At 53.8% G+C, this 25,087-nt stretch overlaps 2 protein-coding genes across 4 annotated transcripts in view; one reads left to right on the plus strand and one right to left on the minus strand.

Moving 5' to 3' along the window:
* The window catches only part of MAPK8 (mitogen-activated protein kinase 8), a 54,659-nt gene extending 50,767 nt beyond the window's left edge, over positions 1–3,892 (plus strand). For 2 of the 3 annotated variants that reach the window (XM_023745781.1, XM_023745779.1), the window contains exon 11: positions 3,362–3,892. In XM_023745781.1, coding sequence (XP_023601549.1) covers positions 3,362–3,507 — 146 coding nt within the window. In that variant the 3' untranslated portion in view covers positions 3,508–3,892. Of the gene's footprint in view, positions 1–3,356 lie in introns of all 3 variants that reach the window. The other variant, XM_023745780.1, reaches the window with a different exon arrangement.
* A 9,577-nt stretch (positions 3,893–13,469) lies between these two features.
* ARHGAP22 (Rho GTPase activating protein 22) overlaps positions 13,470–25,087 on the minus strand; it is a 35,055-nt gene continuing 23,437 nt past the window's right edge. The window contains exons 5-10 of the mRNA XM_023745784.1: positions 22,503–22,710; positions 19,990–20,122; positions 19,096–19,169; positions 18,422–18,543; positions 17,148–17,988; positions 13,470–13,973 (exon numbers count right to left, since the gene is read on the minus strand). Coding sequence (XP_023601552.1) covers positions 13,751–13,973; positions 17,148–17,988; positions 18,422–18,543; positions 19,096–19,169; positions 19,990–20,122; positions 22,503–22,710 — 1,601 coding nt within the window. The 3' untranslated portion in view covers positions 13,470–13,750. The remainder of the gene's footprint in view (positions 13,974–17,147; positions 17,989–18,421; positions 18,544–19,095; positions 19,170–19,989; positions 20,123–22,502; positions 22,711–25,087) is intronic.

The raw sequence follows: 25,087 nt of genomic DNA on the forward strand, positions 1-25,087 counted from the left end.
TCAGGGGGAAAAAGTTATGTGGTGCATGCAGTTTGCACAGTAAAAGTTGGCCCAGCCATGGAACCAAGCAGTCTGGCAGGAGGAGAAACTATGCACAAGTTTTTGATTCTCAGGCTGGCATTCTAGAGCAGGGGTGGGGCAAACTTTTTGACTCGAGGGCCACAATGGGTTCTTAAACTGGACCAGAGGGCCGGAACAAAAGCATGGATGGAGTGTTTGTGTGAACTAATATAAATTCAAAGTAAACATCATTACATAAAAGGGTACGGTCTTTTTTTTTTTTTAGTTTTATTCATTTCAAAAGGGCCGGATCTGGCCCGCGGGCCGTAGTTTGCCCACGGCTGTTCTAGAGTTTGCAGGAACACCTGTTTTGTAATTGGTCACTCAAGCAACCATCACCGCAGCTGGGCTTCTCTTGGTTAGTTTTGTACTTAGTGCTGAGTAAGTAGCTCCTGTAGCTACAGTGATTCAGTTAGCTTGTTCCCCACCCTTAATTGTACCTGGGGCTCCTGCAGGGAAATAGTAATGGGTCGGGAGGTGTCTAGGGGAGCCTCTGGGCCTCCTCATTCATCATCAGATTCCTCGTTCCTTTCTCACATTTCCTGGCAAGGGTTTCTGTCCTTTTTCTTTTTCTTTTTGAGTTCTGGGCAGTCCTTTCTTCAGTGGCCTTCCACTTTGCAGCAGGTGCATTGATTGATGCTAGTGGGTCTTTCCCTTTCCCTTCTGATTTCCCACACTGTTTCTAAGAACACATTGCCCTGCTTTAATTTCCTTGTGTCCAGGCATGGTAAACTTTCAAGGCTATGTCCACCAGCTGGGAGGGATTCATTCCCAATGCCCCATCTAAATGTTGGTGCTTCCTTCTGATATCTGGGCACTTTGCCCAAAAAAAAGTCATGTTTCCCCTCCAGACATTTTCTGGTACCTATGGGTCAGCATCAGTGTGCTTTTGGTAGGCCTAACAGATCCTTTCTTCAGCCCTTCTGATATGCACCTGCTGTCATGTTCCAGGGATGCTAGGTCCCCCCTGTGTGCTTCCCAGTTGGGCTCTGTCAAGGGAGTCATCCCAGCTGGGTTGGGGGTCCCATTAGGATTCTCTTAATGCAGACGATGAACCTTTTCATTAGCTTTATCTGTAACTAGCTGCCTTTCACCTGTCGTTAGCAGGATGTTAAGGAGAGCCTGTACATCTGCCCAGTTTGGATGGTGAGTGACAAAAAATGGAGGTATTAAGATCTGCCATTTTCTGAGGATTCGCCCTTTATGAGGGGCTGAAATTTTTCCAATTCAGTAAATCTGAAGTTGAAAATGGAGTGTGGGCCCAATAGTGACCAGCAGGCTGGCCTTCCTGGTTTATTCCGTCTATAGGGTATTGCCTCAAAGGGAATTGTCATTCTCTGGATAGGGATGCTCCCTGGCCAAATTGGGTGCCCTGCCAGGACTTCAAGGGGGAGACCATTCCTTTATCATATAGGGGTGGGGATGTCACCCCTCGGATGTGCACCTATCTCAGGGGCATCCAGCAGCTAGGGTAGTGGTGGCGAAATTCTCCTCTTGCTAATCCCGGGTCTCCTGGGTTCAGGGCATTAAAGAGACTTATCTCCTCATTTCTCTTTTTTCCCTGTGTCTTACTATTTTGAAGCCAATTTCCTTCTCTGGGTCATTAGGTCCTTCCCCCCCCCCCCTCCTTTTTTTTTTTTTTTGCCAAATTCTTGTTGTGTAAAGACATAAACATCTGGAGGTAAGGGATTTCATCTCATTTCTCTGACCTTTAGCAAAACAATTCCAACTGTATGATGGTGTAGTAATTTAGGGAACTATTTAGGGGCCATTTTTTCCCCATAGTTTAAAGTATATATAGGAATTACAATAGAAATAGAAAGTATTTCTATTACAATAGAAAACCAACTCCTCCTTAGTCATTGGATCATAGCTGTACATGGGTTAATCTCTAAAATTGGACCCAATGGCCTTCATTCAGGAGTTGAAACAGAACAACCCCTGATGGCACAAAAGTACAAAGCCAAAACGGTAACTATAGCAAGACCCCAGACGAAATGGGAACATTTAAACAAAGCTTGGGCCCATAATTCCATTAATCCAAACAAATACAAACAAGTCCTAAGGTCTTACACTCTGCCAACTGATAGCACAAGCAGCCCTAACAGGACCCAGATAGCATAAAGCCCAAGTGGCAGGAAGAAAAGGACCCCAATGTGCATGCAGTTTGACTTACCCAGTCTTGTAATTCATCTGCTCCCCAAAACCAGTTTCCTTTCACCAGCCTGCATTTTAGGTAACATGCATTGAGAGGAAGTGCAAAGAAATTCTCCAAGAAAACCTCTGGTAGCTGCTGGGAAATCCCCACAGACCTGCTCCTGGGTTGGGGTCAGCCTGCCATGCCACAGGCAGCTAGGGCCTCAGCCCAGGCCCTCCAGGACTTGTGAAGGTCCATGGTGTCCCACCAGAGTTGCCAAAAAAAATAGCCAAACAAAACAGAGATTCTGCTGCCTACTGCAATGAAAGCCAAACTCAGGAGACAGGTGCTGGTGCAAAAGAAAAGATGTTTTATTCAGAAGCCACACTGCCTTAGAGAACAGTGAACTCCCATCTCTTCCTGCTCAAGCCTGTGGTTCTTCTAGGGATAGGAAGGGAAGGGATCATTATTATTATTATTATTTTTCTATTCAATTGTCTTGCTATCTTTTGGTGCCCTATCCATTCATCTTCCCAACCTTTTGGCTGCTTGGATCCTGTCTATTCATATTTCCAGCTTTTGGTGGCTCAGGCCCTGTCTATTCATCTTCCTAGCTTTTGGCAGTTCAGGCCCTGTCCATTCATATTCTAGCGTGTGGTGCCCTCAGGCCCTGCCCATTCCTATTTCTAGCTTTTGGCACCTTCAGGCCTTCTCGACTCATATTTCTATCTTTTGGTGTGCTCAGTGTAAGAATCACCCCCTGCACCATTTTGGGCGCTCGGGGAGACTCCCTGGTGCTCCCTTACTGTCTACGATAACAACATCAGTATTCTCACACAGCCTGAAGCCCATTTATGAATCTTGCAATAGGACCATTTCTAAATGTGTCTTGAACTTAACAATTCTTATCTTGAACTGAAAACAAATTTGTGGAAAGGACAGGACACTGGGTTTCAAGACATGTTCAAATTCTCACCTCATAAGTTGTAATGAAAAGAGTTCATAAATTAGTGTTGTTCCGAATTTCACTTGTGATTATTTTTAGTGGGCCTTTTAAAGCCAAGAGAAAAGTCATTGACCACTGGAGGTAGCCGATATAGTACAAGTGACTGGGTCTGCAACTCTGTCTGCAACTGATTTGCTGTTTTGTTTCTCATAGCACAGGTGCAGCAGTGATCAATGGCTCTCAGCATCCATCGTCATCGCCGTCTGTCAACGACGTATCTTCAATGTCAACAGATCCAACTTTGGCCTCGGATACCGACAGCAGCCTAGAAGCATCAGCTGGACCTCTGGGCTGCTGTAGATGACTACTTGGGCCTGGGGGGTGGGAGGGGAGGGATGGGGACTTGTTTAGTCATTGATAGAACTACTTTGAGAACTAAGTCAGTGGTCTTATTTTGAGTGATTTTTCAAAAATGTAGAATTCATTTTGTAGTAAAGTAGTTTATTTTTTTTAATTTCAAGTGATGTAATTTAAAACTTAAGTTGTTTTAAAACAGCAACAAAACTGTATTGTATTTTTGCTGTAATTAACTGTATAATGTAAACCTAATTATTTTATCATGGTTTAAATTTTTGCATATTTGCTTTATCTTATGCTGCTGATTTTTTTACTGAATTTGTAAGATTTTGTTTATCAAAGCAACTATTATGTGGTGACTTGCCTATATCATGAATTATTTAAGATTTTTATAGTTTTTTTTAATTAGAAATTATTTCAAATGTTTTGTTCATGATGCTATCCTTCAGGGTTATGTGCTTATCAATGAAATAACCACAGAGGAGTGAGGGAAAGTAACCTGTAGCCAGTTATATTCAGGAATAACTACTGTAAATGATGAACGTGTTAAAAAAAAAAACAAAAAAAAAAACCTCCAATATTGCTACTTGCCAATCCTAATTTAGTTACAACTATTGGTAGTAATCCTACATGAATTTTGGCAAAAGCCCCATCATCTAAATGGCAGAAGAACTCTGAGCATGTTTTTGAAGATGCTGGGCATCCACCACCACCACCCTTCTACTCCCCCCACCCCTTACCCAACAGAAGTAAAGTGAAAAGAATATGGTGTTTCCTGCAAGTCTGTGGCATGCTCAAACCTCACCATCACATAAAGTCAAAAGGATACTTCATGAGTAATACATTTCAGTGCAGATAAGCAGATGGTTCACTTGTAGCTGTGAGCCTGCTCCTGCACACACTGAGCTGAGCTCCTCAGGCTGCAGGTCCAGTGGTGGATGGTCTGGAGCTGGTCCTTCCTCTCTCACAGCGGGGCCTTGGGCCTCTCGGTTTCCTGCTGGAGTGGCAGTCAGCTGAGCACCAGCCTGGTGCTTCTGGCCACTTGCTTCTACCTGTAGCAAATCTGTCTCCACTAGCTGTCGGGAGGTTCCAGAGCCTCTTGAGGTTTCTGTAGGTGAGGTATCCAATGAGCAATATACCGTTCATCTGAAAATAGTAGCACACAGCCATATACAAGGTGTCATTTCCCAAGGACCGTTTCTCCACACTGAGCAGAGCAGGCATAAATGGTGATTATTTAGTCTGAGACTTTCATTGTTTATATCTGATTTTCAGTAAAACTGAATGTTGAGTAGGTAGATGTGCTGCTCTGACAGTGATGTAACTGTTTACATTTTATATCTGCAGATTATTTCTTTACAACGGAATTTTTCTTAAGTAAAATGTCATGAAGTCTCATCTCTGAATGCATTGTCTGTGATGCCCCAGGACCTTTTGTCATGTTTGGAACAAGAGGGATTTCATGTCATGAACTAGGAAGTGCACACTAGATACGTGGCAAGGTTCTAGCAGGAAGCTCATTGGAGTTAGTGACCAACAGGAGCAAGCACTGGTGCAGCGCAACACAGTGTCTCCAAGTTCGCCTGGCATGTGATTTGTATATTTAGTGCAAAATTCCTTTGAGTGATCATTGTTACTGTGCAATATTTAGGATTCAAATACATTAACCTTTTTATATAATTTGAAATAGCAAGTTTGTTTTTGATGCTTTAAAGTCATGATTTCCAGTCTCTTTAGAAGCTGTCAACCTTTGTATCAGTCCCTTTTCTACTCATACAACATGGTGCATTAATTTCATTTAGCAAATTAGAGTTTTGAGACTGTAACACCCTGATTTGTAGAAACAGGATTGGATGTACGGAGACGTTTAAGCATAAGTGTGTCCTTTGTGTATATGAGTTTGACAGTTAACTAGCTCTGTTTTCTAGGATAGACCATTTCACTATTGCACTTTAACAACTGACATGCTTTCAGAAGCTCCCCATAGTTTAGGTTTGATTGCTAACAAGCCATCTCTGTTGATACAGATGTTGGTTAAGCAAGAAAACCAGGTGTTGTTACTGTATTATTTGTTGTAAATGCCAGCTCCCACTTGCCAACCAGCATGTTTCAGTTGATCCAGAGAAAATGAACTCATTAGTTAATGGAGACAAAAATGCTTAAATTCTTTCTTGAAAACAAAGTCTGTTAAATGTTGTGTGCCTAGGGTTTTAAAATGCAGTATCTAAATACAGCGTTCCCTCTTAAATTTGTTAAGGTAAAGATATACATGTTCGTTTTATTTTTAAAACTTTTTGAACCTTTAAAATATCTTAAACATTTGTGTTTGTTTTTTTAACAGAAATTACAAATAAGATTTCTTTCTGGCAGTACTTCATGTAAAACCACCTTATCTTAAACTTTGGTTTTTCAATTTTATACACTTAATGTACCATCTTCTTACTGTCAGAGTTATTTTGACCAAGATCTATTACTCAACTTTATAGGTTAGGAAAGAGACACTAATTATAATTCTCTCTACATATTTCTTTCTGCTTACTATTCTGTTACCCTCTAATGTGTATTGATCATTTGTAAAATAATTGTTGGGATTGCTTACTTACACTATACATACATCGAGCATCTCAGCCCGTTCCTACTGTTAGCTGAACAGTTCTCGCTTTGCCACGCATCCTCGATGGCTGTGGCTCCTGGCACGCACTCTCCCAGGGGGGTAGAGGCACACGCATCACACCAGACTTCCCCAGAGAAATGCAGCTGCCGCCCAGAGAAGCGGGTTGTGTGTAAAGCAGCCAGCTTCCCCCATGCTCACCCTGCTGTGCTGCCCGAAAAGGTGAAGGTGTCAGAGTGAAGCAGGCGGCAGGCCAGGGAGTTGCTCCGGGTCGCAGGTAGCATGGGTCACACCAGCCACTCAGTGTGGCCCAGGCAGAGCCTGCACATACTGAGGTGAAAGCATAGTCTGTTTTCAGAAATACGGTTGTAGCTTGTGAGTGTCCATTGATCGCATTAGCTGTAGCATGACCACATGAAGCCCCAGGTCCCAGTAAACTCACGGGTAGAAGACAAACCACCATCTTGTCATTAGCAGCCTCTTCAATGTCAACTATGTCCTTTACTTGTTACTATCGAGTGTGTTTCTACTCATCTCTCTTAGGTTTTTTTCTGAATCAGGGAAAACTAATTTTCCTAATAGCAAGAAAGATGAAGGGGTAAAGGGCATTGAAGCAGAAATGTACAGTTTGGGGTATGATTAGAAAACTCATAAGGAAAATAAGTCCTAATTAATTTCAAACTAACTGCTCTTAGTTAAGTGCTCTTAGGAGAGTCTAGTAAGAGTAACACTTTTTGGTCATTTCTGGTTTAGATTCTCTTCATTACTGAATTTTAAGAACTATTACCTGTGGATTAGTTTTGCACAATGTTTTATTCTCACAATAACGTACAAATTAGGTTTGTATTGAACTACCTCACACTAATTTTCTATGCTTTCCCAAGTAAGCCGTAGCCCTTGCTGTTAGCTCTTTACTGGGTGTGAGTATAAGTGTGTGTGAAACACTTGATAGTCAGTGTTGACACAATACCAGTAAGTATGTGAAATACATACCGGCATCAGTAAGAGAGACTCCATGTCAGACCTCCTGCTGTGTAGCTTCGGAATTGTTAGGTGTGCTTGTCGGACGTTATTACTGTCTGTTTTGCAAGTAGAAACCTGCTCCTGACATCAGTCCATCCTTTACATTTTACAAAAGGACTAAGTCTAAACTTTACGAAGAAATAAATTACTTTTGTAGGCCCGATATTTGGTATATTTTTGAGAAGCTCTTAAACTTTTAGCTGAATGATGAATTTAAATTGAACTAGCTGTCTACCTGAACTGTGACATCTATTTTCTCATTACAGTTTATCCTGTTCAGCAGGTGTTACCACCTGAAACCCAAATATGGTAACTGCCATTTGCGTTTTCCCTGGACAACGCCACTCCTGGTTCCTCCCCGTTCCATTCCCTCCTCTAGACAAACAAAATGGGGCACTTTGTAGGGAATGCTGAGATCATTGTGGTTTTTATCATTCATGCCCTAGTCATGAAACATGCACCACTGGATGTAGACAATGTTATCTAGTATGTTCATTGGTTACAATATTTTAAATAAAAAAGAAAAAGTGGTATGAACACTATGAAATTAAGTGTTTTCATTGAAAATTATCTGAATTTTTGCTAAAAAGTTTTCCCGGGTGATTTTCAGATGCCCTGTAGGTGGGGTGGAAGGGTGACCCCGGGGCAGGTTTCCTAGGTTCGGTTCTGTGTAGACTGAGGAGCCTAAACCATGCCCCGGTTTCCTGGTTTATCTGCGCTTGCTTTTCTGGTGCTTGAAATCACTGAGGAAACCTTTGCTTAAGGGAATTTGCTTCAACACCCTTACCCTAGTTCTTGGTAATCATGTGAGAGAACAGCCATCATGACCACTTAGCGGGAATAAATACGTAAAAAGCATCTCTTTCCAAAACCGGGCTTCAGGTTGGCCCGTCCATTCCCACTGCCGCCAGCGGGCAGGCTGCTTGGCGGGTCACCGCTGCCTGCCCAGGCTCTGGGAGTTGACACTCCATCTCCCTCAACTCCTGCTCAGGTGATCCCGCATCCGCGCTGCCCCGCCCCCTGCACTCGCACCTCTGCTCTGAGCAAAGGCAGACGGGACCCTGCGGTGAGCTCACTGTCCAGGAGCCAAGCGCTCTGCCGCGGCGGTCACTGCCAGGTCACCGTCCGGCATGGCCGAGCGCTTGGCTGCAGCGGTCACTGCCAGGTCACCGTCCCGCATGGCCGAGCGCCCGGATGCAGAGGTCACTGCCAGGTCACCGTCCGGCATGGCCGAGCGCTCGGATGCAGCGGTCACTGCCAGGTCACCGTCCGGCATGGCCGAGCGCCCCGGATGCAGCGGTCACTGCCAGGTCACCGTCCGGCATGGCCGAGCGCTCGGATGTAGCGGTCACTGCTAGGCCTCGGGAGGCGCAGCACCGAGTGAAGGAGGAACCGGTCTCGTTCCGGGGCTGCATTAGCTGATGTTCCCGGAAGGCCCGTTGGCTTTATGGGAATGAAGTTACATTGCACGGGTTTGTGCTTTAAAAACTTTTTTAGCTTTTACAACTAATATACCAATGTGTCTCTGGACTTTATTTTAAACTTAAAAGTTGCTTCAAATGTACTTTGTAAATGTTGGGTGTCTAACATTTCATCTCCTCCCATCTCATCTCATCAGAGCGCGCTCAGGCCCACGCCCTGCGCGGAGAGGAGAGGAACTAACCGGACGCCGCCGTGTGCGCTCGGGAAGCGGCTGCGGCGTTTTGTGGAGCCTCCTGCTACGGAAGGTTGGAGAGGAGGCATTTCCCAGGTTAAGGGACAGGCAAGGGCTTTCAACGTGGATGGGCAAGGAATGAGCCATGCCCGGCATGGGCACGGAGTGTGCAGCGAGAACAGAATGGAAATAAGACTGAAACCTGGGGTCGGAAATGAAACGTTTTGGAGGAATTGTCTTTATTTAAAGGTAAAGAAACTTGTAGTCGGGAGAATGAGTGCTCTGCGCAGACCTCTGGTTGGGAGGGTGCCTGGCAGGGACGCCAGTGGGCTGGAAGGTGGTGACGGGGCCTCAGGGCCCAGCTGACAGCGGTCCTCGCCTGAGATGGGAAGGGGCTCGGTGCCCTGGCCAAGCTCACTCACCAGTTAGCAGGCGGAGGGGGTGCTGGCCCTGGGAGCGCTTGTGCGGGAAGGAGGCCTCCCATGTCCCCTCGGGTCACGGACCAGCGTGCAGTCTGTGCGGGCACCTGCGCGTGTCAGGGCCGGGGAGCAATCCTGCTCGGAGCCTCCTCCTGCCTTTCGGCTCCCCCTCGGGTCCCCCTCGTGAGGTCCCGCCGCTGCGGGCGCCCTGCAGGGTCAGTTCGCTGACAGCGGAAACGAGAAGGGGACACCTGTGCGGTGTCGCACGTGTGAGATGAGCGCTGCCTGCACCGCGGGCAAAGCTCGGATGGCTAAGGACTGAGTGGCCGGGAGGCAGGGGTGAAAGCTTTGAAACATGGGCAGGACATGCAGCATAAAGAATCACAATGTCTTGAGAGAAAAGTGGGGGAGGCTGAGGGGTCAGAGCAGATTAAAAGGAGAACAAGAAGCCCTGGCCAGACAGGTCCTAGACTAGAGGGTGGGGTCTGCTGATTCCTGCAGACCCAGGTCAGCCGAGCTCAGGGGAGTTTGGGTCCTCGGGGGCAAGTCGCACAGCCAGGCTGCTTCCTGTCGGGTGAGGTGGGCGATAGTCCCTCCCAGGGCTACTGCAATGGCTGACTTCATGTGTTTTATAGAACTGACTTCATGAAGTTTATTTTATTTTTAATTTATCTTTATTGTTGAAAGTATTACACATGTCCCGTTCCCCCTCCCTCCCATTGACCCACTCCACCCAAGTTCTTTGGTTGATCTCTTCCTGCTCACCCCACCCCCTTCCCTCTGAGATTCCACAGTGTGTTCTATGCTTTAATGTCTCTGGTTCTATTTTGTTCATCGGTTTATTTTGTTCATTGGATTCCACATGTGAGTGAGGTCATGTGATACTTGTCTTTCTCTGACTTATTTCGCTTAGCATAATACTCTCCAGGTCCCTCCATGCTGTCTCAAAGGGTAAGAGAGTCTTCTTTTTTACTGCTGCATCGTATTCCATAGTATAAACGTACCACAGCTTTTTATCCACTCATCTACTGATGGGCACCTGGGCTGTTTCCAGATCTTAGCTATTGTAAATTATGCTGCTATGAACATAGAGGTACATACATTCTTTCTGATTGGTGTGTTAGGCTTCTTAGGATATATTTCTAGGTCAAATGACAGATCTATTTTTAATATTTTGAGGAAACTCCACACTGTTTTCCATAGTGGCTGCACCAGTCTGCATTCCCACCAGCAGTGCACTAGGGCTCCCTTTTATCCACATCCTCACTAGCACTTGTTTGTTGATTTACTGATGGTAGCCATTCTGACAGGTGTGAGGTAATATTTCCCTATCATTTTAATTTGCATCTCTCTGATAATTAGTGCTGTTGAGCATTTTTTCATAAGTCTCTTGGCCATCTGTATTTTTTAATAGACACTCCTCTTTGGAGAAGTGTCTATTCAGGTCCTCTGCCCATTTTTTTAATTGGATTGTTTCTCTTCCTTTTGTTGAGCTGTACGAGTACTTTATATATTTTGGAAATTAACCCCTTATCAGATGTATCATTGGCAAATATGTTCTCCCATACAATGGGTTCTTTTTCATTTTGATCCTGGTTTCTTTTGCTGTGCAGAAGCTTTTTAGTTTGATGTCGTCCCATTATTATCTCTTGCTTTAGGACAGTGGTTCCCAAACTTATTTGGCCTACCACCCCCTTTCCAGAAAAAATATTACTCAGCGCCCCCTGGAAATTAATTTTTTTAAAATTTTAATAGCAATTAAACAGAAAGATATATGTATTAATGTTTCTACCTTTTTCGTAAAATATAGTAAAGAAAGGTGTAAATTAGAAACATTGAAGTTTGAAATTATGAAACTATTTATTGAACTCAGAATAGAAAGGTAATACAAAAAAAGTTAAAACAAATGCACCTGTGGCCATCACCGCCCCCCCTGGATCGCTGTAGCGCCCACCAGGGGGCGGTAGCGCCCACTTTGGGAGTCACTGCTTTAGGAAATATATTTGTGAAACCTCTGCTACATGAGATGTCTGATATTTTGTTGCCTATGTTTTCTTCTAGGATGTTTATGGTTTCACGACTTACATTTGAGTCTCTTGTCCGTTTTGAGTTTACTCTTGTGTATGGTGTAAGTTGGTGATCTACTTTCATTTTTTTTTCGTATCTGTCCAATTTTCCCAGCACCATTTATTGAAGAGACTGTCTTGACTCCATTGTATGCTCTTGCCTCCTTTGTCAAATATTAATTGAGTGTAATGGTTTGGGTTGATTTCTGGGGTCTCTGTTCTGTTCCATTAGTCTATATGCCTGTTCTTGTGCCAGTATCAGGTTATTTTGATTACAGGGGCTTTGTAGTATAACTTGATATCTGGTATTGTGGTCCCTCCAACTTTGTTCTTCTTTCTCAAGATTGCTGAGGCTATGCAGGGTCTTTTTTTATTCCATATGAATATTTGGAGAGTTTGTTCTAGGTCTATGAAATATGCCATTGGTGTTTTAATAGGGATTGTATTGAATCTATAGATTGCCTTGGGTAGTATGAACATTTTCATGATGTTAATTCTACCAATCCATGAACACAGCATAAAAGGTATTCTTCCACTTGTTTATATCTTCCTCTATCTCTTTTTTCAGCATCCTATTATTTTCTGAGTAAAGGTCTTTTACCTCCTTAGTTAAGTTTTTCCTAGGTGGTATTTTTGTTGCAATGTAAATGGGATTGTTTTTATTATTATTTTTTATAAGGAGTAATGGGATTCACTTGCAGATCCTAGTTTTGCCAGCAGGTGGCACATGCGGCTTTTGAGCTGGTTTTGACAAAGGACTTGATGGGCAGCTGAGCCGGTAGCCAATGTTAGCGGCTAAGGGCAGATGGCCTCCCTTTCCACTCATGAACCCTCTTTGGTATTTTCCATTCCTTCGAGAGCCTGGTGGCATTTTCTCTCCAGGTCAAAGTTGGCAGAATTCCAGGAGAGTGGAACTCAGGAACACATGGGTGTCCCCACTTCCTCACTTTCTCCTCTGAAAGGGGTGTGAGGGCCAGTTCCTACCTTCCTGTGAGGCTGAGAGGAATCAGTCACCTCGTATTTTGTTTCTCCTTGAAATAGAGAGGAGGGCTTCCACCTTCTGGGGAACCTGGCAGTTGCTGTTGTGATGGCAGTGGCCTGAGCAGAGCTCCCAGCAGAGCTCTGGCCCCGGTGCCAGCGGTGCCTGGGCAGCGAGGCCCTGCATTCACCACATGGTGCAGTTTAGACCTGATTCGAGGTGGGTGGGCTCTGGGCCTCAGACTTCTCCAGAGATCGTGGTCAGAAACTGGGGCACTTTGGTGACCCACTCCTCACCACCCCCACCCCCCCAAAAACCCACTGTAGTGACTGCTCCAGGGAAGGAGAGGTGCTGTGTAAGGACACTGGGCTGGCTTTGCCAGCGCCCAGCGCCGGTGCTGTCCTCCTGGAGGGGTGTCTTTGGCGCCCCTGTGGCCCACGCTGCGGAGCTCTGGCCAGGCTCAGGCTGCATGTGGCGCCAAGGAAAGGCTTTCCTTAAAGATTTGCCCTAATTGGAGCTTTTTAAAAAATCCTCAATAGAAGATATTTTTTCCATTGCTTTTTTTTTAGAGAGAGAGAGAGAGAGAGAGAGAGAGAGAGAGAGAGAGAAACATTGATGTGAGAGAGACACATCAATTGGTTGCCTCCCGTACATGTCCTGACCAGGGCCAGGCATCAAACCTGTAACCCACGTACGTGCCATTGACCGGGAATCGAACCCTTGACCTTTCAGTGCCTGGACCAGTGCTCTAACCACTGAGACACCAGCCAGGGTCCTCACTGGAGCTTTGAACGGAGGAGGAACTGGAGGAGGGTGAATGGGCTCTGGAGAGGATTAGCATCAACCTGACAGCAGTCTGCATGGGAGATGGGCACAGCCTGAGGCCTGGGCCCTGGAGCAGAGCTGGCCAGGCAGACGAAAGCAGGCTCCTGGGCCCGCAGGGGTGGGGGTGGGGCCCAGGACCCGCTGGGCAGGCTCCAGCCCTGGGAGCGGGAGGGGGAGGAAGTGGTCCTGCCCGAGCGCAGGGATGAGGGAGCTGAGCACATGGACTGGTGTAGCTCCAGCTTCACAGCTGTGGCAGCTCTGGGTGCCCCCAGGGAGCTTCCCGCCCACTGGCATTCCACCTACAGACACCGTGAGGACCCCAATCCTGGTAAAGCGTAGAGGTCACTCGGTAACCCCCACTTCGCTTGACCTTAAAGAAGGAGCCAGGCATCCCACTTGCAGAGCGAATTTAATAAAGAAGGCAGTGTCCCTGGGGTGCTCCTTGGATCCCAGGCGTCATCTGTTTTGGTGGCCACGGGCCTGTGGTCTCTGGCACCTGCCAGTCACAGCAGAGCAGCCAGATGGCATGAGGGGTCAGGCTGCCCTGGCCGCGAGGCGACACTCCCTCTCCACTGGCTGCAGGGCACCAGGCACTGCCGAGGTCCAGGAGGCAAGGGCTCGGGGCTCCTCACAGCCCCCCCTCCCTGCGGAGGGAGGCGAGCAGTGAGCTCCCTCACTGTGGGGCACCTCTGGCCCCCACAGTCAGGCTGCCCAGGGTGGAGAAAAACTCCTCCATTTCCTCCTGCAGCAGCTGGTTCCTCCTCTCGGCGTCCGCCCGCGCCCGCTCCGAGTTCCGCAGCCTAATCTGCAGCATCGTGTACTTCTTCTTCTCCTGGTCCAGCTCCTCCTCCAGCCGCAACATTCGTTTCCTCAGGTCGGCGGTACCGTCTTCAAGTCTTAACAATCAAGAAGAAAGATACTGTTTTAGACTCTGCCCTGCTGGGTTTGCTGAGAGAGCAACTGTCGAGGCCCCGCCGGCTGCCCGGTGAGGAAGGGCTGCGGGGCACACGGGCAGCTGGGCTGGCTCACGAGGTCCACCCCGAGCACTGCCCTCAGCCATGATCCAGAAACGCCATGGGAGCATTTGGCCCTGGGTACCCGAGGCCAGGGGTCCCTCTGAATCCTCACTACATGTGAAGACCACTTACCCTCTGGGCCGGCCAGCTGTCCTCAGTGTGGAGAGCAGGACCTCAGTCCCCTCCACTCCCTCCTGCTGCCCCACCCCATGCCCCAGGCTGACACCACACCTCGATCCTCCCAGCAGGCCGCATACTGCCCCTCTCTGCCACCAGAGAGCCACCTGCACTCCTACAGCTGGTACACACCATCTCCTCACCCTGCACTCCTACAGCTGGCATGCACGGTCTCCTCCACCACACGCCAGCAGCTCCTGCAAGGCCTGAGGGATGCTGAGCCAGACCGGGGGGACTGGCCTGGCTACGCCCAAGGCGCATGACTATGGGCAGACACACGTGCCCTGAGCCCTGGTGTCCTCTCTGAAAAACGCAGGGACACCTCCCAACACTGCAGCTTCCATGCCTCCAGCTCAGCCAGCGAACTCGGCGCATAGGGAAGGGAGAAAACCTCCCCCGCCCAGCCCTCCATCGGGAGCACAGGGCATGCTGTCGGAAAGAAGGCCCCCGGGAGGTGGCACAGCCCACGACCCTCACTTCTCCTCCAGGCCCAGGCCCCTCACCGCCAACGCCTCCCACCCACCGGGGCCTTCAAGTTTGGCCTGCCCCCCACCCCCATGACACTAGACCAGCAACCTGTCCAGTCTCCAAGCTCTCAGCCTCTCTATCCCTCCACTCCACTCCAACTAAATAAGTATCCCGACTTCAAGGCCTGCAGCTGAGCCCGGCCTGCACCCGCTCCTGCACCCGCTCCTCCTCAGTGAGCGCCTCCTCCGGTTGCTTGGCCAAAAAACTGTCCTCAAATCAGTTCTTTTTCTCACCCCACAGTGGACCGATTAGCAAAACCTCCCCAATATGTTCAGCATCTGGCTCTTCTCCTCACCTCACTGCTTGCCCCTTAGGCCATGGCACCCATCCTGGCCTGGACGCCGTGGCCTCCTAACTGGTGGAGTGTCCTCAGGAGAGCAGTCAGGGACACCCCTCCGAGTGGTCAAAGTGCTCCAGGCCCTCCGGTCACTCAGAGTCGAATGTGTAAAATCCAGAGCATGCTCTGACCACATGGTCCTGCCCTCTGCCCCCCAGCGCCCCCTCTCACACTCCAACAAGCCGCCCTCCCTCCCCCCTCTAACAGTCCGCGAGTTTTAAAATCTATCTTGTACGGTCTCTGTGCCCCCACAGCTGCGTGACCAGAATGAGGACAGAGATTGAGATCAGTGTTGGTCACAGCTGTGCCCAGGGCCCAGCACCTAGCACTGTGGCACATCGGACACTCTTCTGGGGGTGCAGGGATCAGGGCACAGAGAGGCAGGGCAGAAAGCTGAATCCACGCCCCCCACCCAGACCTGGCTCTAACGCTGCAGGTCCAGAGTTACAGACTCTATCCAAAGGCCCACTACCAGCGCCCTACTCCTTCCTGCACCCAGAGCCCCTGCTCACTCGCCCACCTCCAACCCGGACATGGCAGGACGGCGCTACCAGGGACCATGGCGGGGACAGCGCTGCTGCCCTGGCCTGCGGCCTGCTCTCACCTCCAACCCAAGCAGGGGGTGACAGGAGCGGGTCTCAGCACCGGATGTGGCAGCTGTGCGCTGACCACTGCCCCATGTGTCACTCAGTCCTCTTAACAAGTGCATGGGGTCGCCGGAGCGCCGAGAGCCTGCCTGGACGCTGTCAGTCTGCGGCCGGCAGGGACGCCCCAGGGTCTGGCCAGAGCCCACCATGACGCAATACCGTTTCCCGAGAAACCGGCCCGAGAGGAGCTGCTCAGACCCCGAGGCGGCGGGGGCGACCGGCCTGTGCCTGGCTTCCATCTGCCCTCCCTGCTGCCACTGTTACTCGCTGGAGACCCACTTCCCTCTAGGGCAGCGGTTCTCAACCTGTGGGTCGCGACCCCTTTGGCGGTCAAATGACCCTTTCACAGGGGTCGCCTAAGACCATCCTGCATATCAGATATTTACATTACGATTCATAACAGTAGCAACATTACAGTTATGAAGTAGCAACGAAAATAATTTTATGGTTGGGTCACAACATGAGGAACTGTATTTAAAGGGCCAGAAGGTTGAGAACCACTGCTCTAGGGTTTCCACCAAGCGTGTGCCCCAGCTTTCTCCTGCCGTGAGCTTTCTCCTCGCTCAACTCCACCCTCTCGGCCTCAGTCCTGCTCAGACGTGACCTCCCTGACCTTCCTCAGGGCCTCTGTCCTTAAGCCTTTCTCCTGTCGTCTACCCTCAAGGACACGCCCCTCACACGCCTGACTCTCCCAGGTGCCAGGACCTGGCTTCCCCAGCCACAGGGCCCCGCTGCCACTGCAGCTCCCGGTGGAACGCCCCCCCACCCCGCCCCGCCCCGTCCCCGGTGGGGAGGGAAGCCCAGAACCGCTGGCCAGTGGGTGGGAAGGGCCTGCAGGCCCAACAGCTGGACTGGGGATCGGAGACGCTGTGGGAAGCACCCACCGCATGCTGCCCAGCGCGGGCTCTGCTGTGCCCTGGCTGGACCACCTGGCTCAGAGCTGGCAACACCCTCCTCACCCGGGCGGGAGGACGGAAGGAGGGCCGGCTGGGAGCAAGAACACGGCACTGAGCATTCTCCCAGGCCAGGCGGGCAGGGCTTGGCTCAGCTCCCTCCGGGAAATCCTATTCCGATCCCATCTGATCAGCTACAGGCCCAAGCCCTCGGCCAGGCTGGCCTGGGGCCTGCATGACATGTGGGGACAACCGGGTGAGCAAGCACAGCTGGGGCCGCCTCCTGCCCAGCCCCTCCATCAAAGGCCTGGGGAGGCTCCTGGGACACAGACCCCAAACTCCACCCCCAACCTGTCCGGGGGCGTCCCCCAGAAAGGGGATTTCCAGGGCCCACTGCTCTGCGCCGGCCCCAGCGGGGTGGGAGGGGGGCTTTCCTTCAGAGCAAGGCGAGGCGGCGGAGGCAGCCCTTTACCTTCTCACACTCAGCTCGTGCTCGGTTCTCTGCCGGCACAGCTCCGCCCGCAGCTCCGCCACCAGGCCCTGGAGAGCCTTGGAGTGGGGCGCGGGGTCCCGGGCCGGGCTGCCGGGCTCGCTGGGCTCACTGCTGCTGAGGCAGACGGCCGCCTCCTCCAGGCTGCGCCCCGGGTTCGGGGACCTGAGCTCCTCGCTGCTGCTGGGAGCGGGGGAGGGCTCGGGGGTGCCCTCGGGGTGCAGGGAGCTGCAGGCAGAGTCGCTGGCCCGGCAGGCGGTGCAGCTGCTGACGGAGCCCCCCGGGGAGGCCTCGCAGGAGGAGGCCCCCGACCAGGCCGAGCTGGACACGCTGGGCGCGCTGGGGCCGGGGCTGGGCGCCGGCACATTGTCGTAGGTGGAGAGTCTCTGTGAGGCGCTGTCCTTGAGCCGGTCCCCCGAGGAGGCCCGGCGGCGGCCGCGCAGGGAGGACAGCCCATTCATGAGCCAGTTCCCGCCGGAGGAGACGGTGGGCACCTCCGGGGACGAGCTGCCCGACCGAGACCCGGCCTGCCGGAAGGAGGACTTCCAGCTGGGCAGGGTCTGCAGCCTCTTCCCAGGGCCCCGGGGAGAGTTCCTGGAGAGCGTGGCCACTGCCGCCCCGTCCAGAGACGAGGTCCTGAGTGAGGGCGGGCGGGGGCCCCCGGGCTCTGCCTGGCTGTCCCCCGGAACCTCCTCCGAGCCCCAGCCCACGGTGCAGGGTGGGCCCCCGTGGGGTGCGGCCGGCCCCTCTGGGGCCCTCCCACTGAAGAGCTGGCTGTGCCTGCGGATCAGGACGGTCATCAGGTGCTGGACGAGGGACGTGCCTGCCAGGAAGACGGAACAAAGGCCTGGCTGTGGGCGTCTCCAGGCCGGGCTCTGGGTGCTGCTGCTGGGACCCAGGGGGCAGGCTGTCCCTCAAGAGAGGACCAACAAGAGCTTGCCATCAGCCACCCTCCAAATCCAGGCCCAGACAGAGGGGTCCTGCCCAGGAATGCCCTCCTGGGACAGCCGCCCAGCGCGCTCCATCCAGCAGGTGCGGGAGGAGGCGGAAGCGGGCACCGTGCCCAGTAAGGTGGTGAAGTGCGCTCCTGGCAGGCGGGGCTGAAAGCCAGAACCTGCGCGTCAGAGCTGCCCCATGTCACCCTGTGCTGCCGAGGGTGCGAGGGCCTGACCATCCATGCGAGGGCCTGACCATCCACGCTCTCGGGCACAGGCTCTGGCACAGGCCGGGGATGTCTCCCAGGTGACACTGGTTACCTTCCATGATGGTCACTGGGTCTTCTATCTGTGGCCGAAGTATATTAGGTCCAAAAACGGTTGCCAGGTTCTGGACGCTCATCTTGTTGACATTGGAGTGGGACTGAACTTCATCCAGAAACCTGCAGGTGAGGAAGCGGCCGTGGGTGGAGAAGCAAATCCTGCCGCCAGCTGTGCTGGGAGCTGCCTGGCGCCCACACCCAGCCACGCCCACATTCCCAGGGCCAAGGGCACAGCCAGCTGCCCCTGCCCGCTCAGAGAGGGCAGAGCTTCCCCTGGGGCCCGGGGTGGGGGCAGCAGAAGCAAAAGCCAGTGGTTGTCAGCATGGAAGGGGGACACACGACTGTCCCGCCTGCAGTGGGGGCAGAGGTCTGGGAGGGCCCAGGCCGCCACCCTGCACACCCGCTCCCAGCACCTGAGCTGGGGTCATGGTCAGGAGGCAGCCTCCTGGGGCAGGAACTGCGAGAGGCACTGAGAGGAGGCAGAAAGCACGGGTCCGTCCCATTCTTTCCAATGGATCTTCCCTGCGGATCGCAGGACTTTACGCTGCCTGCCCCGCGGAGGCTGTCCGCTGGGTGTGCCGGCCCGATCTCCAAGGCCCCTGTTGGCTGACTGACATTCAGGGAGCAGAGCGGGTGGGAGAAGGCCCAGCCCTGCCTGCCCCAGCCACTTACTTGCAGATATAACTGAGCAGGTTGTAATTGGCCAGGGGAAGGCTGCTCACTTGCTCAGCCAACTCCAGAGTCCCCTTGGTGTTGGGAGAGAAAAACAGCATTTCTGAGACCAGCAGCTGGCCCTTCTCTCCCCGAGGCAGGGACAGGGAGGTGGGCAGGGAGGAGGGAGGTGGGCAGGGGGCGGCAGGCACCAGAGGCCAGACCTCCAGCCACCCATTTGGCCTCTGGGTGACCAGAGGGCACCACCACCTCCACCTCCCTCCGAGGAGCAGGCCGAGGAGCGAGGAGCGGCCGGCCTGTGACCTCCTGGAGGAATGTCAGGGCCAGTGCTTATCGAGACACAAATATTTGCCAGATAAAGACCCCTCATCCCCCACACAGCCACAGGGAGGCAAACAGCCCTTCCCCCGGCAGGCACTGCGAGGGGGCAGGAGCCTCGTCCCCACGTGAATTCTTTAGGAAGGGGCAGGTGCGAACAAGGGAAGGTCTGCTTGTTTCTGGCCGCTGGGGCCACCTGGGCAGTGCAGGTAAGTGCAGGGTCAGTACCTACTGTGTGGTGTCCTGGGGCATGACCAGAGCCTGGCCCCGTGCCCCGCGCCCCGCCCCCAGACCCAGGCCTCACAGGGGGGGCCTCCCAGAGAGGATGCTCCAGCCCCGCCCCAGCAGGATCCTGCAGACTGTGCCCCACACAGGACAGAGGAGTCTGCCTCCCCCAGAGGGTTCTCCTGTCTCCCCCCGCCCCCCCACCCCACCCCACCCGACACAGAGCGAACTGCAGGCGGCATCTCTGTGCCACAAAATGATGAAGGTCAGAGTTCTGTGTCCTGACTCCACACACACACACCCCTCCCCCGCAGGCCCACCTCCCAGGGCGAGTCCTCGGGAGCCACTAACCTCCCCCTCGTCCTTGGTGAGCAGCTGGGCGCAGCTGAGGAAGTCCTCGTACCTGGCGAAAGGGACCACGGGCTCGGGCAGCTCCCGCAGGTAGAGCTTCAGCAGGGAGGCCACCGTGTGCACATCTGTTGTGCTGCCAGAGGGGGACACGCGAGAAGCATGGGGCCAGGGGACTGCAGGAGTGGCCAGCACAGGCCCCCCAGGAGCAGCCTCTGCTCCCACGCCCGGCACGTGTGTGCGCATGTGCACAAAAGAGACACGGGGGGGGGGGGCGGGGGGCAAGGAGCCAGGGACACAGCTGTCCTTGCCCAAGCCTGAGAGTGCCCATTCCTCACTTGCCCTCCATCAGAGAGAGTGGAAGGGAGGGGGAGAGACAGAGAGAAACATCGATGGAGGGGGAGGGCCATGTCAAAGAGTGCAGGCCCAGGGCACAGGCCACCAGGGCATGCAGGTCAGAGGTCAGACCCTTGCCCCTGACCTCTGGGTTCCGCTCACACAATGGACGCCTGGGCTTCTGTGCTCCTCACCCTATCTCCAGCACCCCAGCGCCCCAGCGCCCCAGCACCCCACGAGTCCGCTCCCAGTCTTCAGTCTTCCAGCTCAGAGCTGCCCAGGCTGAGGGGGCCCCGTGGAGGGCAGCGGCCTGGGCTCTGGGATCCGGTCCTGGTCCTAGTCTTGGCAAGCAAAGTGTTTGCTGCGTTTACTTGTTAGCCATCTGTGCTGGCCCCTGGAGGGCGGGACCTTGTCCGTCTAGTTCGTGGCCACACCCTATGCCTGCAGGGCGCTCACTCAGTGGGTGAGTGAAGAAACTGGAGTGAAGTAAGAAAGGGCAAGGGGAGAGTTAGGGGAGCCCGCAGGTGTGGCTCAAAGCAGACTGGGCAGCAGGGGGGCAGGCCTGGGAGAGCTGCCCCAGGCCCAGGGTTGGGGGAGGGCTGGGTAGGAGCCAGCTCTGGTGAGGAGCTTCCAGGCTTCTGGGCTCTTTATGGAACAGGGAGCCCAGGACCTGGGGCGGACGTTCCTGTCATGCAGACAATGAGTGTGGTTTGTGCCTAGGGAGCGAGCCTCTCTGGAAAGCCTGGCCCAGCAGGCGGTGAGGGGAGTCGCTGCTGGACCCCTCTGTGGGGGAGTGAATGAGGAGGGGAGCCTTGGGACCTACACAGGGGTGGGTACAGATGCAGGGCCAGGGCACCCACGGGGGTGAGAAGGGGGAAGAATGGCGGCTGTGGGCGCAGATGCAGTTCTAGAAGGAAAAGCAGCCAGAGCCCAAGGTCCAGGGTGAGTCTCCAGGAATCACAGAAGGGGCAGTATTTACAGACATCTCCACCCATGCCCTGGACCACACAGACACAGGATGGAAGAGTCCTGGCAGGCAGAGGTTCAGAATGGACCACAAGTTCAGAGTATCCGGATGCAGCTCCAGCCCTAGCCGGTTTGGCTCAATGATTACAGTGTTGGGTTGTGGGTTCGATTCCGGTCAAGGGCACATACCCTGGTTGCAGGCTTGATCCCTGGTCCCAGTCGGGGCATGTGCAGGAGGCAACCAATCAGTGTGTCTCTCTCACATCGCTGTTTCTCTCTGCTTCGCCCCCTCACTTGCACTCTCTCTAAAAACCAATGGGAAAATGGATTAACAAAATAAAGATGAGGCTCCTGGTGAGAGGACCCTGTGCCTCCTGGGCAGACCCCTCTGGGGACCGGTGGCCAGGCTCCGGCTCCACATCTGCAGAAAGGAGCTGACAGACCCTCCTGGCTCGGTGACGGGTCTGGGCAGAAGCTGGAGGGCGGGGTGTTCTGCCCCAGAAGGAGGCCAGGGAGGCCCCGGTTGCCAGCAAAAACCCATGAACCTATCCTGGGGCCGAGGGGGCCGCATCGTGAAGGCAGATCCACGGAGAAAGGGCAGGAGGAACTCCCCATGGACAACTGTCCCGATGGGTCGGTTCCTTTCAGAGAGGAGACGCCACACAGCCCCATCCATCGCCCCTGTTCTCAGCCACTGGCTCTGAGTGAGGCTGACTCCACCCAGAGGGTGAACCCTGGGCCCTGTGAGCCCCAGCGATGGGGTAGGATGGGCGCTGGCCAGGACAGGTGGGGCAGGCTCGCTCCCCATCCAGGAACCTGACAGGATGGGGGGGCCACAGCGACTGCTCCGTGTTGGCGCTGGAGGAGCTCTACAGGTCACGGGAGGAAGCAGCCAGGGACAGACCACCCCTGGGGCCTCAGTCCCGATGCAGCGAGGCCCTCCCTTTCGGCCTGGGTCACGTTGAGGGGCAAAGGGAAGAGCCTGGTGGATGTGAGCGGCCTGGTCTGTGGCAGGACCGCCCCTGAGAGGAGACCGAGGGCTGCTGCAGGGTTGGGGGCTGTGCTCTGCCCGCTGGGGGGCTGGCCGAGCGCACATGCACCCCAGCGCGGAACCATTCTGCCCACCAGCCTGCTGCTAGGCTTCCTGGCACCAGCCCACCCAGCCATGGGGGAAGGGGAGGGGCCCCATCTTCTTACCTCCCCCAGGAGCTCACCTGTCAAACAGCGGCTTCTCCCCACAGTCAAAGGCGTCCTGCAGGTCCCGCACCAGGTTGGCCTGGCCGGGCAGGCGGAAGAGCCCCTCCTCGCTGAGCCCACGCGCCCGGATGAAGTCCACGCACTGCTCCACCAGCAGGGGCGCCAGGCGTGGGCCATACTTCCGCTCGTGGTGCACTGTGTCCTCCAGGCGCTGCCCGAAGATCCCTGGGCACAGGGAGGACCCGGTCACACGCTCAGCTGCCCAGCTTAGTGGTGAGAGCGGGCTCTCGGGATATCGGAAGGCGGAAGGCAGGGCGCCGTCCGGGCCAAAAGCGGCTGCTCTGAGGTTAGAAACTGAGGGCGCATCGGGGCCACCGGGAGAGGGAGCAGGAGGGCGCGGTGGACAGGTGGCCTGCCCTGTCCTGTGGGGCTCCTAGCAGCCCGAGGAAGCTCTGAAGGGCCCTCAGGGAAGATGCATCATGCACTTTATTGATTGTTTTACATATGCAACACTAACGTCCAAAGAGGAGTGGCTTACATTTAAAAAACAAGGCTATGTTCACCAAAAGTCCTGCTCTAGAATGTTCTTAACAGCACTCCTTGCAATCCCTCCAATGGGAAACCACCCAATGGCCATCAGCAGTAGAATGAGCAGAGACTTCGCAGTCCGCTCACACTGCCCTGACACGAGGGAGCAATGCGCACAGATGGGCAGAGCTCACGCGACAAGACACACAGCGCATTCATGTGAAAACAAAACCATGACTCAACATCACGGCCACCAAGGAAACACAATCAGAACCACAATGAGGTGCCGCCTCACACCCACCACGAGGGCTCCTGTTTAAAAAACAGGAAACTACAAATGTTGGCAAGGATGCAGAGAAACTGGAGCCCTCATGCACTGTTGGTGAGAATGTAAAATGGTGCAGCTTCTCTGCAAAACATTTTGGAGGTTCCTCAAAAAGTTTAAAACCGAATTACCACCTGACCCAGCAATTCCACTTCTAGGTCCCTAGTCAACATAACTGGAAGTGAACTTGCACATATATCATTACACCATGTTCATAGTAGCAGCATTCACAATGGCCAAGGGTGGAAGCAACCCAAGTGTCTGCCAGCAGATGAGGGATAAACAAGATGTGGTCTGTGCTTATAATGGAATATTGCCCAGCCTTCCCTGAGGGCAGGTCTAGCGGTGTGCCAGAGCACATGTCACAGCTCCATTCTGCCCAGGCAGTTCTCTGGTCACTAAGAGATACAGCCCAGCAGGTGGCTTCCCCAGACCGGGATGGTGAGCCAGCAGGTAAGAGGTTCACCCCTTCTACCACCCCCCAGGATAAAGTTCAAACTTGACTGGCAGGCCAGGCCCTGCCCCACCCCCTTCCCCAGCCTCTGGGTGCAGAGCCGGGGCCAGGCAGAAGGCCGCTGCCTCTGAGCCAGCCCCACTGTGCATGGGCACCTGGGTTTCTGAAGGCCCTCCCCACCTCGGCACAGCCAACACCTGCCCCAGGAAGCCTCGTGAGCACTCTCCTTGCCCCTGACAGGGCTGAGAGCCAGGAAGGGGACGCCCACAGGCCCTGGCTGGAAGGGGAGTGGCACTTGAGCAGAGGCCCAAAGGCAGACAGGGGAAGGGTCTGGTGAGGACCCAGGGTTGGCGAGTGGGCCTGAGGGATGGTGCTGGAAGGGGCGGGGAGAACAGCAGGCCCTGCCCTGGCAAGGACCATGGGCCTGAGGAGCACTGACCCCACATGTAGCTCAGGGGCTCTCAGAAATGAGGGGCCTCCCCCAGAGACCCTCCAACTGCTAGCCAGGCCAGGTGGGGACACAGGCAAAAGATGATGGTTGAGGCCAAAGGCCATAAAGACAAAGATTCCAAGCCGACCTCTGCATTGGTCTAGGTGCAGATCCTGGCTAAGCAGTTGAGGAACCGAGTGCTCCCCTTAACTGGGCCTCAGTTTTTCCACCTAGAAAATGGGGATGGTCATACCCGTCTGTAGGAGCTGCCCCAAGGACCTGACCCTGGCACCACCAGGCCTTGGGACTGCGCCCACCTCCCCAGCACAGCCACGGGCGCCTGGCATGAGACCTTGTGCAGGCTTCCCATGTGGCTGCCCCACCTGCCCCTTGGAGGAGCTGCCTTGGGAGCGCCAGGGGGAAGGCCTCATTCCAGCCCAGCCGTCCAGGCTTCCTTCCCAACGATGCTCCTCCCGCAGCGCCCTGGGCTCAGGCTACGGGCCCAGAGGCCTTGCCTGCCTTTCCCCTTGTCAGTGTCTCCTTGGCAGAGCCTGGTAGGGCCTGGAGCGGCTGCACGGGATTCCCTCAGCCCTCTTGGCACATCTGGGAGGGGGAGTACTGCCAAGAACCAGTTCCAGGAGGCTTGTCAGATCCCTGGAAACCAAGCCGGCACGCAGGTTCCTCGAGGTCCCAGCCCACGCGCTTCACAAAGCGCTGGCTCAGCCCCTGGAGAGAACCCGGCAGAGGCTGCTTCTCCTCTGGGTGAACCTCCTGGCATGCCCGCTGCTCTCTGACAAAGCCTGGCCCCACTGCCTCTCCCCGAACCCCATCAGAGCGGCGCTAGAGCGAGCGCTGGCTCAGACGG

Source organism: Myotis lucifugus, unplaced genomic scaffold (genome assembly GCF_000147115.1).
Source record: "Myotis lucifugus unplaced genomic scaffold, Myoluc2.0 scaffold_581, whole genome shotgun sequence".
NCBI lineage: Eukaryota > Metazoa > Chordata > Mammalia > Chiroptera > Vespertilionidae > Myotis > Myotis lucifugus.